General features: G+C 43.7%; 1 protein-coding gene across 1 annotated transcript in view; it reads right to left on the bottom strand.

Moving 5' to 3' along the window:
- The window catches only part of LOC126162751 (ATP-binding cassette sub-family C member 4-like), a 386,365-nt gene that overhangs the window by 316,621 nt on the left and 46,826 nt on the right, over positions 1–22,918 (bottom strand). Inside the window, exon 2 of the mRNA XM_049919433.1 lies at positions 15,464–15,574. Within this exon, the coding sequence (XP_049775390.1) occupies positions 15,464–15,574 (111 nt within the window). The remainder of the gene's footprint in view (positions 1–15,463; positions 15,575–22,918) is intronic.

The raw sequence follows: 22,918 nt of genomic DNA, 5'->3' as shown, positions 1-22,918 counted from the left end.
CATATTAGACCTTCTGGTGACAAACAGACCCGAACTATTTGAAAAAGTTAACGCAGAACAGGGAATCAGCGATCATAAAGCGGTTACGGCATCGATGATTTAAGCCGCAAATAGAAATATTAAAAAAGGTAGGAAGATTTTTCTGTTTAGAAAAAGTGACAAAAAGCAGATTTCAGAGTACCTGTTGGCTCAACACAAAAGTTTTGTCTCAAGTACAGATAGTGTTGAGGATCAGTGGACAAAGTTCAAAACCGTCGTACATAATGCGTTAGATGAGTATGTGCCAAGCAAGATCGTAAGAGATGGAAAAGAGCCACCGTGGTACAACAACTGAGTTAGAAAACTGCTGCGGAAACAAAGGGAACTTCACAGCAAAATAACCATAGCCAAAGCCTTGCAGACAAACAAAAATTACGCGAAGCGAAATGTAGTGTCAGGAGGGCTATGCGAGAGGCGTTCAATGAATTCGAAAGTAAAGTTCTATGTACTGACTTGGCAGAAAATCCTAAGAAATTTTGGTCTTATGTCAAAGCGGTAGGTGGATCAAAACAAAATGTCCAGACACTCTGTGACCAAAATGGTACTGAAACAGAGGATGACAGACTAAAGGCCGAAATACTAAATGTCTTTTTCCAAAGTTGTTTCACAGAGGAAGATTGCGCTGTAGTTCCTTCTCTGGATTGTCGCACAGATGACAAAATGGTAGATATCGAAATAGACGACAGAGGGATAGAGAAACAATTAAAATCGCTCAAAAGAGGAAAGGCCTCTGGACCTGATGGGATACCAGTTCAATTTTACACAGAGTACGCGAATGAACTTGCCCCCCTTCTTGCAGCGGTGTACCGTAGGTCTCTAGAAGAGCGTAGCGTTCCAAAGGATTGGAAAAGGGCACAGGTCATCCGCGTTTTCAAGAAGGGATGTCGAACAGATGTGCAGAACTATAGACCTATATCTCTAACGTCGATCAGTTGTAGAATTTTGGAACACGTATTGTGTTCGAGTATAATGACTTTTCTGGAGACTAGAAATCTACTCTGTAGGAATCAGCATGGGTTTCGAAAAAGACCGTCATGTGAAACCCAGCTCGCGCTATTCGTCCACGAGACTCAGAGGGCCATAGACACGGGTTCCCAGGTAGATACCGTGTTTCTTGACTTCCGCAAGGCGTTCGATACAGTTCCCCACAGTCGTTTAATGAACAAAGTAAGAGCATATGGACTATCAGACCAATTGTGTGATTGGATTGAGGAGTTCCTAGATAACAGGACGCAGCATGTCATTCTCAATGGAGAGAAGTCTTCCGAAGTAAGAGTGATTTCACGTGTGCCGCAGGGGAGCGTCATAGGACCGTTGCTGTTCACAATATACATAAATGACCTGGTGGATGACATCGGAAGTTCACTGAGGCTTTTTGCAGATGATGCTGTGGTGTATCGAGAGGTTGTAACAATGGAAAATTGTACTGAAATGCAGGAGGATCTGCAGCGAATTGACGCATGGTGCAGGGAATGGCAATTGAATCTCAATGTAGACAAGTGTAGTGTGCTGCGAATACACAGAAAGATAGATCCTTTATCATTTAGCTACAAAATAGCAGGTCAGCAACTGCAAGCAGTTAATACCATAAATTATTTGGGAGTAGGCATTAGGAGTGATTTAAAATGGAATGATCATATAATGTTGATCGTCGGTAAAGCAGATGCCAGACTGAGATTCATTGGAAGAATCCTAAGGAAATGCAATCCGAAAACAAAGGAAGTAGGTTACAGTACGCTTGTTCGCCCACTGCTTGAATACTGCTCAGCAGTGTGGGATCCGTACCAGATAGGATTGATAGAAGATATAGAGAAGATCCAACGGAGAGCAGCGCGCTTCGTTACAGGATCATTTAGTAATCGCGAAAGCGTTACGGAGATGATAGATAAACTCCAGTGGAATGCTCTACAGGAGAGACGCTCAGTAGCTCGGTGCGGGCTTTTGTCTAAGTTTCGAGAACATACCTTCACCGAAGAGTCGAGCAGTATATTGCTCCCTCCTACGTATATCTCGCGAAGAGACCATGAGGATAAAATCAGAGAGATTGGAGCCCACACAGAGGCATACCGACAATCCTTCTTTCCACGAACAATACGAGACTGGAATAGAAGGGAGAACCGATAGAGGTACTCAAGGTACCCTCCGCCACACTCCGTCAGGTGGCTTGCGGAGTATGGATGTAGATGTAGATGTAATCTGTTTGGAATTTTATTCCACGAGTGAGCGGCATCTCATAATCCACTTACCAAGCGAGGTGGTGCAATGTTTAGTACATTGCACTCACAGACGGGAGAACGGCGGTTCAAATCCGCGTCCGGCCATCCAGATTTAGGTTTTCCATGATTACCCGAAACCGCTCCAGGCAAAGGCCGGGATGGTTCCAATAAAAGGGCTCAACCGATTTCCTTCCCCACCCTCCAAACATTCCGAACGTGTACTCTGTCTCTAACGACCTCGATGTCGTGACGTTAAACCTAACCTTCCAGCCTTCCTTCATAATTCTAGTGGCACGACGTTGAATGTTCACCACTGATTACAGTAACACAGATTGCGTCTCCGTTCCGCGCTAGATGTGAGAGCATTATATGGACTGACGAATGAGATTATAGCAGTCCACTGGCGTGTATGGACTTGGCAAATGCTAGGTGAATGTTATCAAAGCTCATTGTTCCCATTGCGAAATTTCACAAAGAAAACATCACGAAATGAGCGCGTTTCTCGTGGTTTGGTCGTCGTTCACTAGTTTTTATTTGCTTGAACCGAGAATTCCTTTGTCTTATCAAGTAATATATTGGGCAACCCGTAATCTTAACGGCGTAACAACAGTTTACAACTGGCCATTTTCATAAGCGAAGTATTGTTTCTTGTCAAATAAAGGACGTCATAACGGAGTGACGTGTTGATGTGACTGCACAAAACCGAAACCCCGCTAAGAGTTTTGATTTATTTCAATTATTGCGTGCGGAGGCAAGCAAACCCAAACGTTAAGCGTAAAGTAAAGAGACGAAAAGAAAGAAGTGAGAACACTGTCCAGTGCGAGTCAACTGTAACAATAGCTACGGCAATTTATTTTATTACAGGTGACTCGCACTTGGTTGTTCACTTGGTTGGTGTTTTTATAGCACTATGAACGATTTATTTAATTTTTGAGACACGTTAGGCAGCAATAATGTTTACGGTGTTCTGCCGTAGCTCTTCCTGTGTGAGGATTATTTGAACACCCATGACCAATTCATTTTGCCCCGTAAGTAAAAGTCGCAGGTCAGCCAATCGAGGTGGCCATGAGGCCGCACAGCCTCTCGCTGACTATCGTCTCGTCATCGAACACCTCATGCACTCGTGACAATATTGCCAGGGGGATGTGCGCTGTTGCCCGTCTTGCTGAAATCATTCATACAGTCATCCATCTTCTATGAGCTGATCCACATATGAATTAAACAGTTTCTGTACGTACCAGTTAGCATCAACAGTTTCGTGGAAGAGTCGTATTACGACGCGAACACCAGACGTTGCTCGTCAAGCACTAATCTTGAAGTTATGCAACCATTTTCGAAGTACTGATGAGGACTTTCTGATGGGTAACGGCGCATGTTCTGTGAATTCTGACACCCTGAAATGCGGAATGCCGCGCGGGATTAGCCGAGCGGTCTGAGGCGCTGCAGTCATTGACTGTGCGGCTGATCCCGGCGGAGGTTCGAGTCCTCCCTCGGGCATGGGTGCGTGTGTTTGTCCTTAGGATAATTTAGGGTAAGTAGTGTGTAAACTTAGGGACTGATAACCTTAGCAGTTAAGTCCCATAATATTTCATACACATTTGAACATTTGAACAAATGCCGAACCAGGCCTCATCAGAAGAAAAGAAAAACGAGTATCCGTAAGTCCTGACTTCACTCAGAAATCACCGACAGACCTCAACTCGCGGAAGTTCGCCTGGACGCTGTGACTCGTGTGCAGTAGTAAGTTAGTCAAAAATATCGATGCAGGTCATTTTTGGTGGTGCTGGACGCGGCGATCTCGTAGTTCCCACTTGCAAACATAAACGGCGTTGAGATTACGTCGGACTTTGACCCAGGCATTCTTCATTCGAGCAATGTTTCTGGTGTTCGAACTCTTTTCGTATAGTCGCTGTTTTTATTCGCTTCAGAGCCCGTTTCGCGCCAGTCTAAGTTTCGCATTGCCTGAGGTTTTACCAAAACATCTCTAGTCTTGTAAGCAAATACACTCTACGACAAAAAAGGAAAACGACGTACAACGAAGGAATTACCTGAATGGGACTAACATCAGTGAGATGAGGTGTATATGTACAGGCAAACAAATGTTTAAAATTTCAGAAAAAATTGGATGATTTATTCAGGAGAAAGATCTTCACAAACTGAGAAAGTCAATAACGCATTGGTCCGCCTATGGTCCTTTGCAAACCGTTACTCGGTTCTCCAATTAAGAAAGTTTTGAGCATTATTTGCACGGCTCTCCAACCACTGAGGGATTTTGACGATCTAACACACCGACTGGAGAGAATTTAGCTCGATATCCCTCAGGAGGACAATCTATCAATCGTTACCAAGCCGAGTAACCACTTGCGTAAGGGCCAGAGGTGGACCAACGTGTTATTGATTTGTGGAGATCTTTCTCTTGAATAAATCATTCAATTTTTCTGAAATTGTAACCACTTAACCATTTGTTTGTGTATATATGGATATCACATACCACATCTACATCGATTTATGTCCCATTCGGATAATCCCTTCGTGCTACGTCTTTCTTTTTTTTTCTATTTTATCGCGAGCATCATTTTGGGTGACAATAACCGATTGGTGCGTCTAAATTACGGTTTCCATCATTTTCTGTGATGGACAGTTCTCCTGTTCATTAAGAAGGATCAATCTCATAAATACTCGTTTTTTCCTGTACACTTTGATTTGCTGCACCGTGTACTATCTCTGTACCTTGGCTTCGCAGACTACAGGTTTTCTACCTCAGAACGGTCAGTGGAACTTCTCTCGTTCCTTGTTATAGGAGTATTTTTGCTTACTTTCAGAAAGTATCGCTGCCTTACGGGAACATGGCCGGCCCTATCGTACTGGTAGACAGAGGGAATGCTTATTGCTGCTGGTTATTTGTCCCTTGTTTTCTGGAGAACTCCTGCAGCTACCTCCAATGCCTCTCCAAAACAAGCCCCCTCCACCTCTCCCCGCAACCCCCACCCTGCTCCCTCCCTCCCCCACCCCCTCCCGTCCCGTAGAGCCGACGGGCACGCGGCGAATATATCGCCATCAATCATCCACTCGCCCACGCGTCAGACGTCAGACGTTTACTCAGATACCACGTCCGATAGGTAGCATCATCAGCGCTATTCTTCTGGATTATGAAACGAGACAATATATGCGTTACCAGACTGATGCAGTGGTGAAACACTTCAGAAGGCCACACTAACATCTGTTATTTGTCAAGGGTATTAAATTTAAATTATTTTTATTTAATAATCCTGAAAATCAATGTTCTTATAAAATTAAAAGCAAAACTGTTGTTTTCAGAAAGCTGATGCCTTTGTGCTATCTACTTTTTGTTCATACTTTATGACACAGTTAACAATTGTACTCGTGACTAACGACTCTTCAATTATATCAGTAATTACATACTGTATAATCTGACCAGAATTTATAGTGAACATTGTTTCCTACAGTGGTGGAAGACGTCTGTAATGCAGAGTCCAAATGTTCAAACACTTCCTACCAGGGGTAACTCAGTTCCACATTTCTAGAGGTTCTCAATATCCTACTGTATGTCTGTCGACAACGTTTTAAAACATTCTTCAACTAGAATAGAGATCTTTATTTTGTACTTTATAAAAAGTTGCGAGCTCCATAAGTAAATTCTGGTGTTGTCGCGTGCATCGTAGTTAATCTGAAGCTGACTTAATATTACATGCAGTTAACAGGTATGCAGATGTGGCACTACCAAGATACTTGAAAAGTAATAAGCAGAATACTAAACCCCGTCTAGTTATCCCCATTTAATTTTCATGACTTTTTTCCCCGAACTCATTAGGTGAAAGCGGGCCGGCCGGAGTGGCCGAGCGCTTCTAGGCACTTCAGTCTGGAACCGCGCGACCGCTACGGTCGCAGGTTCGAATCCTGCCTCGGGCATGGATGTGTGTGATGTCCTTAGGTTAGTTAGGTTTAAGTAGTTCTAAGTTCTAGGGGACTGATGACCTCAGATGTTAAGTCCCATAGTGCTCAGAGCCATTTGAACCATTTTTAGGTGAAAGCGGTGACAACTGTTTCAAGAAGCCCAAGGGCGATTTCCTCGTTCATACTCATCTAGTACAGCCCATAATGACCTCTATTTCGTTAAACTGTTACTTTTTGATCTTCTAACTTTCTCGAAGAACCCTGTGTGACACTTTCGGTTATTACCTCAACATAAAACGGTACCTTTACTTCAGGAAAGGAAATATCCAAGCTTAACAGCCTTTCACCCTGGGACGACATTTTTGTGTTGCAGTTAACATAAAATAGGGACATCACTGCCGCGAACCATATAACGCTAGCGTATGGATACCAAGGCGCTAAGTCGATGGCCGATAACACAGTAGAGAGCGAACATTACCATTGTGAGTAAAATGAGCTCAAATTAGCACCGATGAACAAAGCGAGAATAGTCCAAAATAACAACACTTGTTCGATCTAAGTTTCCTTTTGCTCTCTTAATGTTGACGTACTTGGTTTTAACTTCACCGACAGCTCTTTTGAATCTTCTGTATCTCCTTCCTACAATCATTTCTTTTTCGATTTCTTCACATTTTTGGTGCGGTCCTTTCACTTTAGCTTCTCTGTTCCCCGCATATAGTTTACTCCTATGTGACTCAATATACTGTACTCCTATTTTTTCCAGAACATTTTATATTTCCAAGTTTAGCCAATCAATTGAAGTATTTCTTATATTGCCAACGGGTTCTTCGCAGCTACCTTTCTTGTATCTATCGAAAATTGTCTGGGAAACTTCTGTGATTCGCCTTTTAGAGATGGTCATTCGCCTACAACAGGACTCCTGCTGTGATATTGATTATAGCCTCATTGAGATTAAATGCACATTATCATTCTTCAGTACTTTTAGTATCCCACTTCCTTGAACATTAATTCTCCGTGATGATTTTCTTAAAGTTTAGCCTACTCTAGATCATTACAAAATTCTGATGTGAGTCTATGCTGTGTAATGTTCCTGGGTACGTCTTACACTCCAACATTTGATTTCAGGAGCTGTGTGTAACCATGATGTAATCCAACAGTTATCTTTCTATGTTTCGAGGCATTTCCCAAGTACATCTCCTTCACTTTTGATTCTTGGACGGTGTACTTGCTATTGATAGCTGAAACTGATTGTAGAACTCATGTAGTCTTTCTTCTCTCTCGTTCCTACTGCCGAGCCCGTAACTGCCGTAACTCTCTCTTCTATTCCTACCCCTGCTGCAGCTTTCCAGTCGGCCATGATTACTATATTTTCATCTCCTATTTTCTCTTCATCATCTGTTTGTTACCATTTGCAAAAGTACCTGAACTGACATTGGTTTGCTGTCGATTCTGGTTAGAACAATCCTGTAACTAAAAGGTTCACAATAACTCACTCACTGCACTACATTTCTCTCCGTGACAAATTCTACGACCGAAACCATTTTCTGCTGCCGCTGATGTTGTCCATCATTGATGGACTTCACGGATTCATATACCATATCTAGATCGACCCTTTGAATTTTCCTTTTGCATGTTTTCTAGCTTCCCTATCAAATTCAGACATCTTGACATTCCATGCTGCGACTCGTAGAACGTTACTGTTTCGTGGTTTTTCGGTTCTTTGCTTATGGTTATATATCTCTTGGCAATCTCTTCCAGGATATCCTCATGGTGGTCTAATCTGGGACTGAAACTTCCTAGCAGAGTAAAACTGTGGTGTTGATCGAAACTCGAAGTCCGGACCTTTGCCTTTCGCGAGCAAGTGCTCTACCGCCTTAGCTACCCAGGCATGATTCACAACCTGTCCTCACAGCTTTACTTCCGCCGGTACCTCATCTCATGCCTTCCAAACTTCACAGAAGCTCTCCTGCGAAGCTTGCATGAATATCGTTCCTGGAAAAAAAAGAGTGCTAGTCACACGTGTTCCGCAGGAGAGCTTCTGTGAAGTTTGGAATGTAGGAGATGAGGTGCTGTCGGAAGTAAAGCTCTGGGGACAGGTCGTGAGTCGTTCTTGGGTAGCTATTAAGGTGCCAGAGCACTTAACTGTGAAGGGCTTAGGTCCCGAGGTAGAGTGTCGCAGTTTTAATCTGCCAGGAAGTTTCATATCAGCGCACACTCCGCTGTAAAGCGAAAGTTGGAATCTTTTGCCAATGGAGACGTCATCATGACACTTTTTCAATTAAAGTCCACATTTCTGTAGATCCACATTATACGGCTTCAATGCGGTAGTTTCCATTGACTTCTGCATCCTCATGCCGTTGATCACTTCTGTTTCTTCCACCATTAATGGTAGTTTCTTACCACAAGGGCAAGAGGAGGCCCTGTACTACTATCCGCTTTTCCGCCCTTTTTGCAACATGAACAGTAATTCCTTCTTCCGGATGTCTTTGAGCGCCATCGTTGATTATTTCAATTCAATGTCTAAGGAATGACAGGTGTCGAATCCAGGATCCCGGACATTTTGATTAGTAGGCAAACACTGTACCCCAAGACCATAACGTTATTGTTTATGTAGTATGAAGAGCAAAATAAAAAAATGTAGTACCTTTAAATCTTTTGTAACTGCATAGGACAGGTTTTGATAAGATTAAGAGCTAATCAGATTTCCGTGAAGCAATAATAGACTTAACCTGCCATTATCTTGACTGCCTCCGGTCACTCACCCCGACAGCCTCGGTCATTCATTAGCGGAAATCGTCGACAGGTCTCTGCCATATGCACAACTCCGTAACGCAGCAACGCATTACTAAAATACAAAGCAAGGAAATGACTTGGAGTAGTCACTGAGATACTTTTCTTTAGAAGTTGTATTTCATGCTGTATTCGAGAGAGCCGATGACCTCGTTGGCTAGTTTATGAGGCGTATTTTGTGATGTGGTAAAGAAGCATTCCATTTCGTATTGAAAGTACAATACACTGCTTGAAGGTTTATGTGCTTAGCGTATTCCTCTAAATATTAAATTTAGGAAAATGAAGTGACAGTAAAAAGGAAAAATTCCCATTCGCGTGGAGGAGGAGGAGACTAGTGTTTATCGTCCCGTCGAGCACAAACTCGGATTAGGGAAGGATGGGGAAGGAAATCGTCCGTGACCTTTCAAAGGAACCATCCTGACATTTTCCTGAAGCGATTTAGGGAAGTCACGGTAAACCTTAATCAGGATGGCCGGACGCGGTTTGAACCGTCGTCCTCCCACTTGCGTGGGTGACGTCGCTATCAGAAATGCAACCATAACAGATGTCATTATCCGAATCCTGATGGTGAAACACAATCTGGCTGCAAGGGGTACCGTTGGTAAACGTTGGACTGTGTTTCATTAACATCCAAACGTTTGCATAGTATTTTTATGAGTGCGAGTGCAGTACTCTCTTGATAGTGAGCTTCCGTCGACTGGTGAACACTGAGTTCTCTTGATCCCCTAAAGCTTTTCAGGAAGACTGCGCCCTGTACAACATCCGGTTTCCGTCCTCTTCCACTCATTCTACATATAGGATGACAATTATTGAACTAAATCGTCATGGCTTCTGAACGGTTCGCGGTAGGATGTTTAAACTGCACGATTGGCAGCGGGGCATAATGGGAATTAATATGCGCATGCGCATGCGCCTTGTTGTTGTCGACCATTTGCACGTGAAACTGTCACGTTGCAGCGTGGCTAAGCGCACAACGTTTGTGAACGCCTACTATGCGAGCAATAATAGCCCAATTGCGGCTCAGAGGAAGTTTGCAACCGTGTTCAAGCTGAAGACGACCGTTCAAAGTGTGCTAACAATCAAGAGTTTGATTCGCAAGTTTGAGAGTAGTGTTCGTGGTGACGGTGTTGGCAATTTCGGTCGTCCAAAAAGGGTGAAAAGGCCTGAAAACATCGAGGACACACGTGCTGTGTTTCAAACCAGCCCTAGGAAATGAGACACTGCGACAAATTGATGTTGAAGACCTACATCTCTTTCCATACAAATTCAAACCTATCAGCCATTAAGCCCCAGCGCCATGGAAGAGCAGTTGTGTTTCGCCAACATTATTGTCCACAGAATTGATGTACAGGACTTTGATGTGAATATGGTTAGGTTTAGAGACGAAGCCCAGTTTCATTTGGATAGGTTCGTCAATAAGCAAAACTGGCGCATTTGGGAGGACTGAGAATCCTCGTTTCGAGATCGAGAAACGTCTTCACCCTCAAACGGTATCTGTGTGATTTGCAATGTCCAGTCACGATATTCCTTGATGCCACGGAGACTACTGAATGGTACGTGAAGGTTATGGAATCGCTATTCGTCTGCGCCACATTATCGCCAATGATGGCAGTCATATCGAGCATGTCATAACCTAAATCCGAATATCTGTAGTGACGTTTACATGTTGAATAAATTTTATGAACGCCGTAGGTTGTAACTAATTTCCCTTTTTTGTATAGTTCAATAATTGTCAGCCTATACATCTATACGACCCATAGCCTTCAAATGGTTCAAATGGCTCTGAGTACTATGGGACTTAACTGCTGAGGTCATCAGTCCCTTAGAACTTAGAACTACTTAAACCTAACTAACCTAAGGACATCACGCACATCCATGCCCGAGGCAGGATTCGAACCTGCGACCGTAGCGGTCGCGCGGTTCCTGACTGAAGCGCCTAGAACCGTTCGGCCACCCCGGACCCATAGGCCTACACACCACTACACTGTGAAAACGATTGTAAAGGACAAGAACATGCAGAAACTGCTTGTTTGCAGTTCACCGACACGTCTTAAGAGTTTAATGGCAAGCCGCCTGCAACGACGGCTCGTCAAGGAAAGTAACAAGAAATTTCCGACTGATCCATGTTCAAAGCTACTAATACTTTCAGGTTGGCATCGGTTTTAATTACTGCTCGAATTTTTGGTTTCTGACCAGTGTGTTGTTTCGATATGATATCGGAAGCACTGTGTAATCTCTTGGGCTGTGTAGCTAACACAGTAACCGCCTCCTTCGCGTCTCGCAAGGGCCCATGCGCGCGCTCTACCGCGCCGACATAACATCTGAACACGGAGCCCGCTCTCGGCCACCGATACCTGGAGGATTGCCATCCAAGGAGAAGTGCTGGCAGACTTGCGGCACGTGGACGCTAAGGGCAATTGCCGTAGTTGAGCGTCATTTTTAGCGGACGTCTGTCGCTATTCTGTCAACTTAAAAGGGCAGTCAAATGAAAACGATACATGGAAAAAATGGAGCAAACAGTTCATTATTTCCAAAGTAACCTGTCGATACAACTATGAGACAAGATGCCTTCACGGAAAAGGTTTACGGTTACCTACAGAACCATAACTGCACGAGGTCGTGCTGAAAAGTAATGCCTCCCATAATGCATCCCAATTTTTAATGTGAAAGCTCCTAAAATTTTTTTAAAATAAAACAAACATTATTAACATTCTAAATCCTTATTCCGCATTTCTACATGTTTATTTCTCAACAAAGTCAGCCTAACGGTGAAAAAATTTCTCCCAACGAGAGACCAGTTTGTTGATACAGTCAATGTATAATGTTTGATTTTGTTGACGGAGCCACAACATCGCCTCTGCTTGCACTACTTCATCACCATGAAAACCGAGTCCTCGAAGGTGTTTTGCTAATAGATGTAATTCGGAAGGGACCAAGTTGGGACTGTATGCAGGATGATCGATGACAGTGAACTCTATAGAGGTCGTCGGATCGTTGCAGATGTCGCTGCGATCGTCTGTGGTCTGGCACTGTCATGCCGAAGGGAAGAGTGCTCCACTTGGGGACGAACTCTTCGAATTCGGAATTCGATCACAGCACGCATTTCTCACCCGCCGACATACACTACTGGCCATTAAAATTGCTACACCACGAAGATGACTTGCTACAGACGCGAAATTTAACCGACAGGAAGAAGATGTTGTGATATGCAAATGATTAGCTTTTCAGAGCATTCACACTAGGTTGGCGCCGGCGGCGACATCTACAACGTGCTGACATGAGGAAAGTTTAAAACTGATTTCTCATACACAAACAGCAGTTGACCGGGTTGCCTGCCGAAACGATGTTGTGATGCCTCGTGTAAGGAGGAGAAATGCGTACCATCACGTTTCCGACTTTCATAAAGGTCGGATTGTAGCCTATCGCGATTGTGGTTTACCGTATCGCGACATTGCTGCTCGTGCTGGTCGAGATCCAATGACTGTTAGCAGAATATGGAATCGGTGGGTTCAGGAGGGTAATAAGGAACGCCGTGCTGTATCCCAACGGCCTCGTATCACTAGCAGTCGAGATGACAGGTATCTTATCCGCATGGCTGTAACGGATCGTGCAGCCACGTCTCGATCCCTGAGTCGACAGTTGGGGACGTTTGCAAGACAACAACCATCTGCACGAACAGTTCGTCGACGTTTGCAGCAGCATGTACTATAAGCTTGGAGACCATGGCTCCGGTTACCCTTGACGCTGCATCACAGAAAGGAGCGCCTGCGATGGTGTACTCAACGACGAACCTGGGTGCACGAATGGTAAAACGTCATTTTTTCGGATGAATCCAGGTTCTGTTTACAGCATCATGATGGTCGCATCCGTGTTTGACGACATCGCGGTGAACGCACATTGGAAGCGTGTATTCGTCATCGCCATATTGGCGTATCACCCGGCATGATGGTATGGGGTGTCATTGGTTACACGTCTCGGTCACCTCTTGTTCGCTTTGACGGCACTTTCAACAATGGACGTTACATTTCAGATGTGTTACGACCCGTGGCTCTACCCTTCATTCGATCCCTGCCAAACTCTACATTTCGGCAGGATAATGCACGACCGCATGTTGCAGGTCCTATACGGGCCTTTCTGGATACTGAAAATGTTCGACTGCTGCCCTGGCCAGCACATTCTCCCGATCTGTCACCAACTGAAAACGTCTGGTCAATGGTGGCCGACCAACTGGCTCGTCACAATACGCCAGTCACTACTCTAGATGAACCGTGGTATCGTGTTGAAGCTGCATGGGCAGCTGTACCTGTACACACCATCCAAGCTCTGTTCGACTCAATGCCCAGGCGTATCGAGGCCGCTATTACGGCCAGAGGTGGTTGTTCTGGGTACTGATTTCTCAGGATCTTTGCACCCAAATTGCGTGAAAATGTAATCACATGTCATTTCTAGTACAATGTATTTGTTCAATGAATACCCGTTTATCATCTGCATTTCTTCTTGGTATAGCAATTTTAATGGCCACTGGTGTAGTGACGCTGCACACCGCCGTGTTAGACCAATTTGGAGGCCTCTAGCGGCAGAGGTCCGAAAATATGCAGACATGATGTATAAAGATGTAGAACGTTAATAACGTTTGCTTTATTTAAAAAGCTTTAAGAATTTTCAAAGTTTCCCAAGTGCCAAGCCGTGCACCTCTTCGTCCGAAGAAAATCAACGACCATGAATAAATGTGTTCCCTCAGGGCTCCAAAAACATGGAAATCGCAAGGGGAGTGATCTAAACTGTATGGAGGATGTGTAAGGGCTTATCAACGGAACTTCTGCTGCGTAGTCGAAACAACCTTTCCAAGATGTGGGCGGGCATTATCCTACAACAGAATGGTGCTGTTCGTCAACATTTCTAGGCGTTTGGTGTCAACGAAGGAAATGACCGTCTTATCTCACAGTAAGGTAAATGTATTAACAGTTTTGCCGATTACTTTCGAAATAATAAACAGTTTACTTACTTTTTTCCACCTGTCTCCTTTGTCTTGACTGCCCTTTTATATATGCCCGACAAGCACGTCGTTTGTATTTGGTAGAAGACTGTCCTGGAACTTGGTCTGCTATTTGTAGATGAAGAATTCACGGGTGATGTGGGATTATGGAGCCGCAGTCATCGACACTTGTTGGGTTTATTTGGTGAACACCTTAGTGCATAGACTGTATGAAAAGTCATCCAGAACTACTCGCTGTGCCACAGCGTTCTTTATATTACGTGCTTTAGGCTTCGGTTAATGCCAGTTTTATTTGAAGGGTTTACCGGTTCCAGCTTGCCTAGCTTACACTACTAAGGGTTTTTGTCTGTCCATGCCACAGTTATATCTATCTATCAGGCTTGAGCCTGATGTGTAAATTACGAATTTTATTTGTGCTGGCCTTACGTGATTTGCTTTTGAACTCAGGATTAAGTTCAATACTTGCTATTTTAGTTGAATCATAGTGGCCGTTGTGTTTAAATTTTATTTATACATTGTGCTAGGTAACTAGCCTGAGTCAAATGCATTCGATTTAAAGAGTTCAAATAATATTTCTCTGATGTAGATAAAGTTCATATTTCACTTTTTTTTTACAGGGGCTGACAGGTGTCAATTGATGTCTTCATAAAATGTTTAGTGAAGATAGATGTATTTTTCTTTGGAACTGTGTTAACTGAAATTTTTTTTTCTGTCTGTTTTAGTAAGGCCTTAATTCTTTCTTTTCTTACGTAACGTCAGCACTGTGAACCTTCACTGAAAATTACTTTAATTTCAAATATTAACGGTTTTCTGGCAATCTTCTTGCATCTACTTGTGTTTGTTAGATTTCGTGTGTTAAATATAAAATTCATAATAACATTTTGGGGAACGTTTTAAAAAGAAATTTATCTTTTCCGGATGAAGTGCTACGTTTTTTGTGGTCTGGCACCTTACCAGGCCCATCTCGCTTCCTAACTGTGGAAGTGATATGTGTATTCGTTGAAAGCTGTTGAAAGAGAAACTGAAAACATTTTAAATGTGACGCTACAGAAGAGAGTTAAAAATTAGACGTGAAGTTATAGTAGGCACTGAATGGGCACTAAAGAGAGTGGGTAACGGAAAAGTCTATAAAATTCTAACAAAGGAAAGGTCAAGTTTCTGGGACATCTTATCGAGCATCCAGGTTCGCAGAATTAGCTAACTTGGAAATGGAAGGAGAAACAGAGCAGAAGAATTGCAGGAGAAAACAAATATTAGAAGTTGCAGAACAGATTACCAAGCATGTTGAAAGTGTTAGGTATGCGTAGATGCAAAGAACTGACACCTAAGACGGAGGACGACATAGACCAGCGAATGACCTCGTGTGAATGAGATTCTACAAAGTTTTGGGCACATTGGCTGCGATTTGTTGGGGATCTCAATATGCAGAGCGTGGCGGAATCTATAATTCATGGTTCAAAACATTTTAAAATGTCAACTGTTTAGACAACTGAACTAAAACACTTACCTTTCTAATTCGTCCCCTAGTGTGCCTGTTATGTCTTCCTCCAAAGTGTCGTACAGATCGTCCTCTGTTATACCCTTCCTGAAGCTCTTCCATATTAGCGGACGAAGCCAGCTGCAAGAAAAAGAAATAAAAAAAATCTTCTATAGTAACAGAATTTCATTGTGTCATTGAGTGTAATTAACGCTTAGAATTATAGTTTCTGCCTGAACGTAAGGTGTTTGGCAGCAGGCACTTCTTATTGTACTAAATATCTTTCAGTTCCTTTCATGGATGAAGCAGAGGTATTATGACACATTACACGCCACTGCACAAGCTGCTATCAATCAAATTTTACTTCCACAGCCCATAAAATTAGTGAATTCCACGCGGAATACCAGTATTTTTTACATTCTAAGGAGAATTTACCAAGATAAAAGAAGCCTTTCATCGTGTGTTTACGAGCTCGGATTTGCCTCCGTTTCTGCGGCACTCATCTGCTTGGTCAACCAACACAAATACTATCTGCGCTGTCATTCTTCGTATACTATCAGTTTTACGGCTAGATCAACCAAATATTAATTCAAACCAACTGAGATTCATTCCAGCATATGTTTCACAAGCATTATTTTTCGTACAGTCTGAAATTTCCCCGTATCTCAACAATGAATCGAAGTTGTCTGTTTGATTTTCTCGTGACTGATCGTATGAATTCAACACGCGTTAAGTTATTACGGCAAAACAGTTCATTTTTTGCTTTTTCTTAAAACGCTTTGATCTTCAGCTTTTTCTCTGTTCGGTGAAAAGAGACAGGTTACGACGTGTCCGGTATGTTGTCTGCGTTCTGTCATTTACCGCCTCGTGTTTCATTTGTGTCATTGTCGAATTTCACATAACTATGATGCAGACTAGTATTATTAAACTGCATGAGAATAGTAAACTAAAAAATGATAGGGTTGAACTTCAGGCTGACAGAAAATGTATTATCGACCGTTTTGACTAGATGACTGCGTGGTTTCACTGGTGGCAGTAAATAAGAATACTGGTACCCCAATTTCGCTCTCTCGCATCCTTTCATTTTCCTAGTCATTGACTAACAACGCAAAGGCAACACAAGACTGAACAGGCATTCGTCGCAATAATTCACACGTTACAGGAGCACACTCAACCATTCATTGACAGATCATAGGACTATATCACCAGGATCCTACGAGCATGAGTTCCTTTACCGGTACCATTTACAGGAGTATAACTGTATGCTGCCGTGGAGACTGCTACTAGCCTACTTCCATATTCACGGCCTCCACGTGAGCAATATACACTCCTGGAAATGGAAAAAAGAACACATTGACACCGGTGTGTCAGACCCACCATACTTGCTCCGGACACTGCGAGAGGGCTGTACAAGCAATGATCACACGCACGGCACAGCGGACACACCAGGAACCGCGGTGTTGGCCGTCGAATGGTGCTAGCTGCACAGCATTTGTGCACCGCCGCCGTCAGTGTTAGCCAGTTTGCCGTGGCATATGGAGCTCCATCGCAGTCTTTAACACTGGTAGCATGCCGCGACAGCGTGGACGTGAACCGTATGTGCAGTTGACGGACTTTGAGCGAGGGCGTATAGTGGGCATGCGGGAGGCCGGGTGGACGTACCGCCGAACTGCTCAACACGTGGGGCGTGAGGTCTCCACAGTACATCGATGTTGTCGCCAGTGGTCGGCGGAAGGTGCACGTGCCCGTCGACCTGGGACTGGACCGCAGCGACGCACGGATGCACGCCAAGACCGTAGGATCCTACGCAGTGCCGTAGGGGACAGCACCGCCACTTCCCAGCAAATTAGGGACACTGTTGCTCCTGGGGTATCGGCGAGGACCATTCGCAACCGTCTCCATGAAGCTGGACTACGGTCCCGCACACCGTTAGGCCGTCTTCCGCTCACGCCCCAACATCGTGCAGCCCGCCTCCAGTGGTGTCGCGACAGGCGTGAATGGAGGGACGAATGGAGACGTGTCCTCTTCAGCGATGAGAGTCGCTTCTGCCTTGGTGCCATTGATGGTCGTATGCGTGTTTGGCGCCGTGCAGGTGAGCGCCACAATCAGGACTGCATACGACCGAGGCGCACAGGGCCAACACCCGGCATCATGGTGTGGGGAGCGATCTCCTACACTGGCCGTACACCACTGGTGATCGTCGAGGGGACACTGAATAGTGCACGGTACATCCAAACCGTCATCGAACCCATCGTTCTACCATTCCTAGACCGGCAAGGGAACTTGCTGTTCCAACAGGACAATGCACGTCCGCATGTATCCCGTGCCACCCAACGTGCTCTAGAAGGTGTAAGTCAACTACCCTGGCCAGCAAGATCTCCGGATCTGTCCCCCATTGAGCATGTTTGGGACTGGATGAAGCGTCGTCTCACGCGGTCTGCACGTCCAGCACGAACGCTGGTCCAACTGAGGCGCCAGTTGGAAATGGCATGGCAAGCCGTTCCACAGGACTACATCCAGCATCTCTACGATCGTCTCCATGGGAGAATAGCAGCCTGCATTGCTGCGAAAGGTGGATATACACTGTACTAGTGCCGACATTGTGCATGCTCTGTTGCCTGTGTCTATGTGCCTGTGGTTCTGTCAGTGTGATCATGTGATGTATCTGACCCCAGGAATGTGTCAATAAAGTTTCCCCTTTCTGGGACAATGGATTCACGGTGTTCTTATTTCAATTTCCAGGAGTGTATAATGCGCTGGATAATATTCTAATCTGCACCCCAAAAAGGTTTCGTGAAATATTGAGAGTCCTTATTCAAGTGTCTGCCATTTCAGGTACGGCAGCAACTTTGTTACATTTTCTCAGAAGCCAAACGAGCTTGTTACGAGTTGTTCTCCACTTCTCTGCATGCGCTTAATAGCCTAATCTGATATTGTTCACATAGCTTCTACACTCGAATAATATTCCACTATAGGCCGTACGAGCCTTGTATAAGAAACATGTCTTTCGTATACGAATTTCTGTCCTCTATAGTGCCCTCCCATGAAACATGGACCTTGCCGTGGTGAGGTGGATTGCGTGTCTCAACAATACAGATAGCTATACCGTTGGTGCAGCCTCAATGGAGGCTTATCTGTTCAGATGCCAGACAAGTTTGTGGTTCCTGAAGAGGGGTAGAAGCCTTTTCAGTAGTTGTAGAGGCAGCAGTCTGGGTGATTGACTGATCTGGCCTTGTAACATCAGTCAAAACGGCCTTGCTGTGCTGGCACTGCAAACGGCTGAAAGCAAGGGAAAACTACAGTCGTCATTTTTACCAAGCTCGTGTAGCTCTACTTTATGGGTAAATGGTGATGGCTTGCTCTTGGCTAAAATGCGAGGGTTACCCAGAAAGTAAGTTCCGATCGGTCGCGAAATGGAAACCGCTGGGAAAACCCGGTAAGCTTTGCACATATGTGTTGGGCAGTGTCTCTAGTATGCCCGTCGATGGCGTCACGTCGCTCTTTTCAGTCTTGACTGAACAGTGAGCACGTAAAGATGCGTAGGTAATAGCGTCTCCCGCCAAGTATGAGGGCCTGGTTAGAGATTTCGCCTGTGCCATGCAGACCACATAACACAACTGTCGAGCAGTTCCTTCTTCATGCCAATTCTCGGCCGCACATTGCAGGGGCAATGAAGACGCTCCTGCAGTGTATCCGATCAGAAGGGTTTGATCAGCCACAATACAGTCCGTAATTGGCTCCCCCTGAATATTATCTCTGCTAACAAGAACCGCTGGCTATGAAGACAAAATTTTTCCACAGACAACGAGCTGCAGACCAGTGAAGATAACTGGCCGAAAGCACAGGCGGCTGCTTTCTATGACGAGAAAATTAGAAAGTTAATTCAACACTACGACAAAACTCGAAGTTGGAGCTGCGACTATTGAAAGGTGGCTACACTGAGCCACAGCGCCAGAGATCGCGCCAGAGAGTATTGTTCCGCCGCCTCCACTGGCAGTGATTATTGAGATGTAGTGGAGAGTTCTTGCCGAGAAGTTGTGGTGGACACTGCTTGTCGTGAAGTTGGAGTGAGATGTGGTAGTGGAGAGTGTTGTTCCATGTTTATGCAGTTATTTGATGGGAGAGATAGCAGATGTTATTCCAATGGAGATATTGTAATGATCTGAGTGCTTTTCGTCAATATATATGAAGGTAATAAAATACTATGTTCTTTTATTATTTGTGTGTCACAAATAATGCATCATTACAGGTTCAGTCAACAAAGCATCTGGCTTGTGTTCTTGTATTAGAGTGTAATTTTGGTTTTCTTGCGCAATTATAGTATTTCTAATTTTTTTTATCACGTCAGTATAATTGGTATTTAAAAATTCTTGTCTTGTTGAAGAAGAACCGTGCCAGATGTGCGTTGAGTCATACTACCACACACAGAATAGCTACACTTGTGCTTTGTTGGCTTCGTAGATTTTATAGTTGCTGGGGACTTAATTAATTAATTGTGTTAACAGAAAATTTCTTACATTCTTGTTGTCATTCTAAGCAGTCAGATTGCGTACTAAAACCAGTCAGAGCCAGCCGTTTACGAGACTTGCGTAATCGGGCTAACAGCAACTAAAAATATTTGCATTATAAATAATTAAGCCCCCATGCACTATGTAGAGAAGTAGGTGTACCTAACTGTTTCAAATAAAACGTTTCTGGTTTTCACTGTGGTTCCCATTTCACGACAGTTCGGAACTTACTTTCTGGACAGCCCTCGTATTCCGGAGGTAAAATAGCCCCCCCCCCCCCTTCTGATCAGGAGGCTGACATCATGAGGAAAAACAAACAGTGTAATCTATGGGTCGGAGCGTGGATCCGTTAATCTGCCTGGTAGGTTAGAAAATGTAAAAGTGGATAAATCGATATATTACAGTTAGATGTAGTAGCGCTTAGTGAAGTTCAGCGGTAGGCTGAGCAGGGCTTCTGGTCAGGCGAGTACAGGGTCATAAATACAAAATGAAATAGCATTATGCAGGAGTTGGCGTAATAATGAAAAGAAAATAGGGATGCAGGTAAGCTACTATGAACAGCATACTGAAAGCATTATCGTAGTCAAGACAGACATGAAGCCAACACCCACGACAGTGGTACACGTTTATATGCAAACTAGCTTCGCAAATGATATACAGACTGAAAAAAATTATAGTAGGATAAAAGAAATAATTCACATAGCTGAAGGAGAGGAACATTTAATTGTGATGGGGGACTGGAGTTAAAGTAGGAAAAAGAAGATAAGGGAAAACTGTAAGTGGGTATGGTGTGCAGGAAAGGACTGAAAAAGGAAGCCGCCTGGTAGAGTTTCGCAGTGAGCGTAATTTAATTATAATACTTGGTTTAAGACGCTTTTGACAATGTCGACTGGAATACACTCTTTGAAATTATGACGGCAGCAGGGATAAAATACAGGGACGAAAGGTTATATACAGCTTCTTCAGGACCCAGACAGCAGTTCTACGAGTCGACGGGCGAGAACGGGAAGCAGTAGTTGAGAAGGGAATGATACAGTGACGTAGCGTATCTTCGATGCTATTGAATCTGTACATCAAGCAAGCAGTAAGGGAGACTAAAGAAAAATTTAGAGAAGGAATTGAAGCTCACGGAAAAGAAATAAAAACTTTGAAGTTTGCCGATGACATTGTAATTTTGTCAAAGACAACAAGGGACTTGGAAGAGCATTTGAATGGAATGGACAGTGTCTTGAAAGCAGGATTTAAGATGAACATCAACAATAGCAAAACAAGGGTAATCGAACTGAGTCAAATGAAATTAAGCGATACTGGGGGGAATGAGATTAGGAAACAAGACACTAAAAGGAGTAATGAGTTGTTTCGATTTGGTCAGTGTAATAATTGATGATGGCTGAAGTAGGGAGGACGTAAAATGTAGATTGATAAGAGCAAGAAAAGCGTTTCTGAAGATGAGAAATTTGCTAACATAGAATAGAGATTTAAGTGTTAGGAAATCTTTTCTGAAGTATTTGTCTGAAGTGTAGCCGGCCGGTGTGGCCGTGCGGTTCTAAGCGCTTCAGTTTGGAATCGCGTGACCGCTACGGTCGCAGGTTCGAATCCTGCCTCGGGCATGGATGTGTGTGATGTCCTTAGGTTAGTTAGGTTTAAGTAGTTCTAAGTTCTAGGGGACTGATGACCTCAGTAGTTAAGTCCCATAGTGCTCAGAGCCATTTTTAAGAAGTGAGACATGGACGATAAACAGTTTAGACAATAATAGGACAGATGCTTTTGAAATATGGAGCTACACAAGAATTCTGAAGATTAGATGGATAGATCGTGTAACCACGTAACCAATAACAAAGTACTGAACAGAACTGGAGAGAAAACAAATTTGTGACATAACTTTGCTAAGAGAAGGGATCGGTTGATATACACATTCTGAGACAGTGTACTGGACGGAATGGTTGCAGGGGAGGGGGGGTGGGGTGGAGAGGGGGGGGGGGGTGGAGAGGAGAGGAAATTGTAGAGGGAGACCAAGAAATAAATGCAGTAAGCAGGTTCAAAAGGATGTAGGTTTCAATCTTTATTCAGAGATAAAGAGGCTTGCATAGGTTACAGTAGCTGCAACAAACCAGTCATCGTACTGAAGACCACAACAACGATACATTTTTGAGTGAAACAACAACATAGTGTCCTACCAACGAATGGAAGATTAGCATTTGCTTTACTTACAACTGATAGCATGTGAAGCAACCCTTAACACCACACATTGTTACTCACATGTATTTATATCTCGTAATTGGATTCAGTTGTCACTCATGTAGCCAAAATGAAGTAGATTATTATTGTTAGTGAATCAAATTGTCATTGCGTTAACAATTCATTGCCAGTCTTCGTACAGTCTGATAAGAAATTTACTAGATATACCTGTAATTTACATCGATTCAAATTCAGCTTACAACTATCAGTACCTGCTCATTCATTCATATTAACATAAATAATCTGTTAGAATCACACATGTCTAAGCCACACCTGAAATTACTTCTCTGGCCGTGGATGATTCTCCGTCTAGGAAAAGGTGCTGTACTGCTAGTATCAGAAAATCCTCATTCTAGTCTAGACCTACAAAAACGTACTTCCCTTAGCAGATGTATCTGAAGGAATCGAATCCGTCTAGATAGTGTCGATTTTGTTAATGTATTATATGCGAAGAGCGGCAATTAAATTTCACTTGACCGATGTTTTCGGAATCCAAGTTCGGGGCATTAAACAACATAGATTTTGTTCCAAGGAAGTAAAAAAGTCTGAAAAATGAATGTATACGAGATTTTTGCAACAGATGGACGAAAATGATACCAATCAATGGAGTCCATCTGGATGAATCCCCACAGAGCTGACCTTTTAGTCCGGGACGCGCTATCAGTGCTGAAATGCTTTGTCTGATTCCTGGAACCATTCTCTATACTACCATGTAACACCACCGAGCGAAGTGGCCCAT

This window comes from Schistocerca cancellata, chromosome 2 (genome assembly GCF_023864275.1).
Source record: "Schistocerca cancellata isolate TAMUIC-IGC-003103 chromosome 2, iqSchCanc2.1, whole genome shotgun sequence".
In the NCBI taxonomy this organism is placed as follows: Eukaryota; Metazoa; Arthropoda; class Insecta; order Orthoptera; family Acrididae; genus Schistocerca; species Schistocerca cancellata.
The sequence above is the reverse complement of the archived record's forward strand: the minus strand, read 5'-3'. Positions and strand labels throughout refer to the sequence as shown.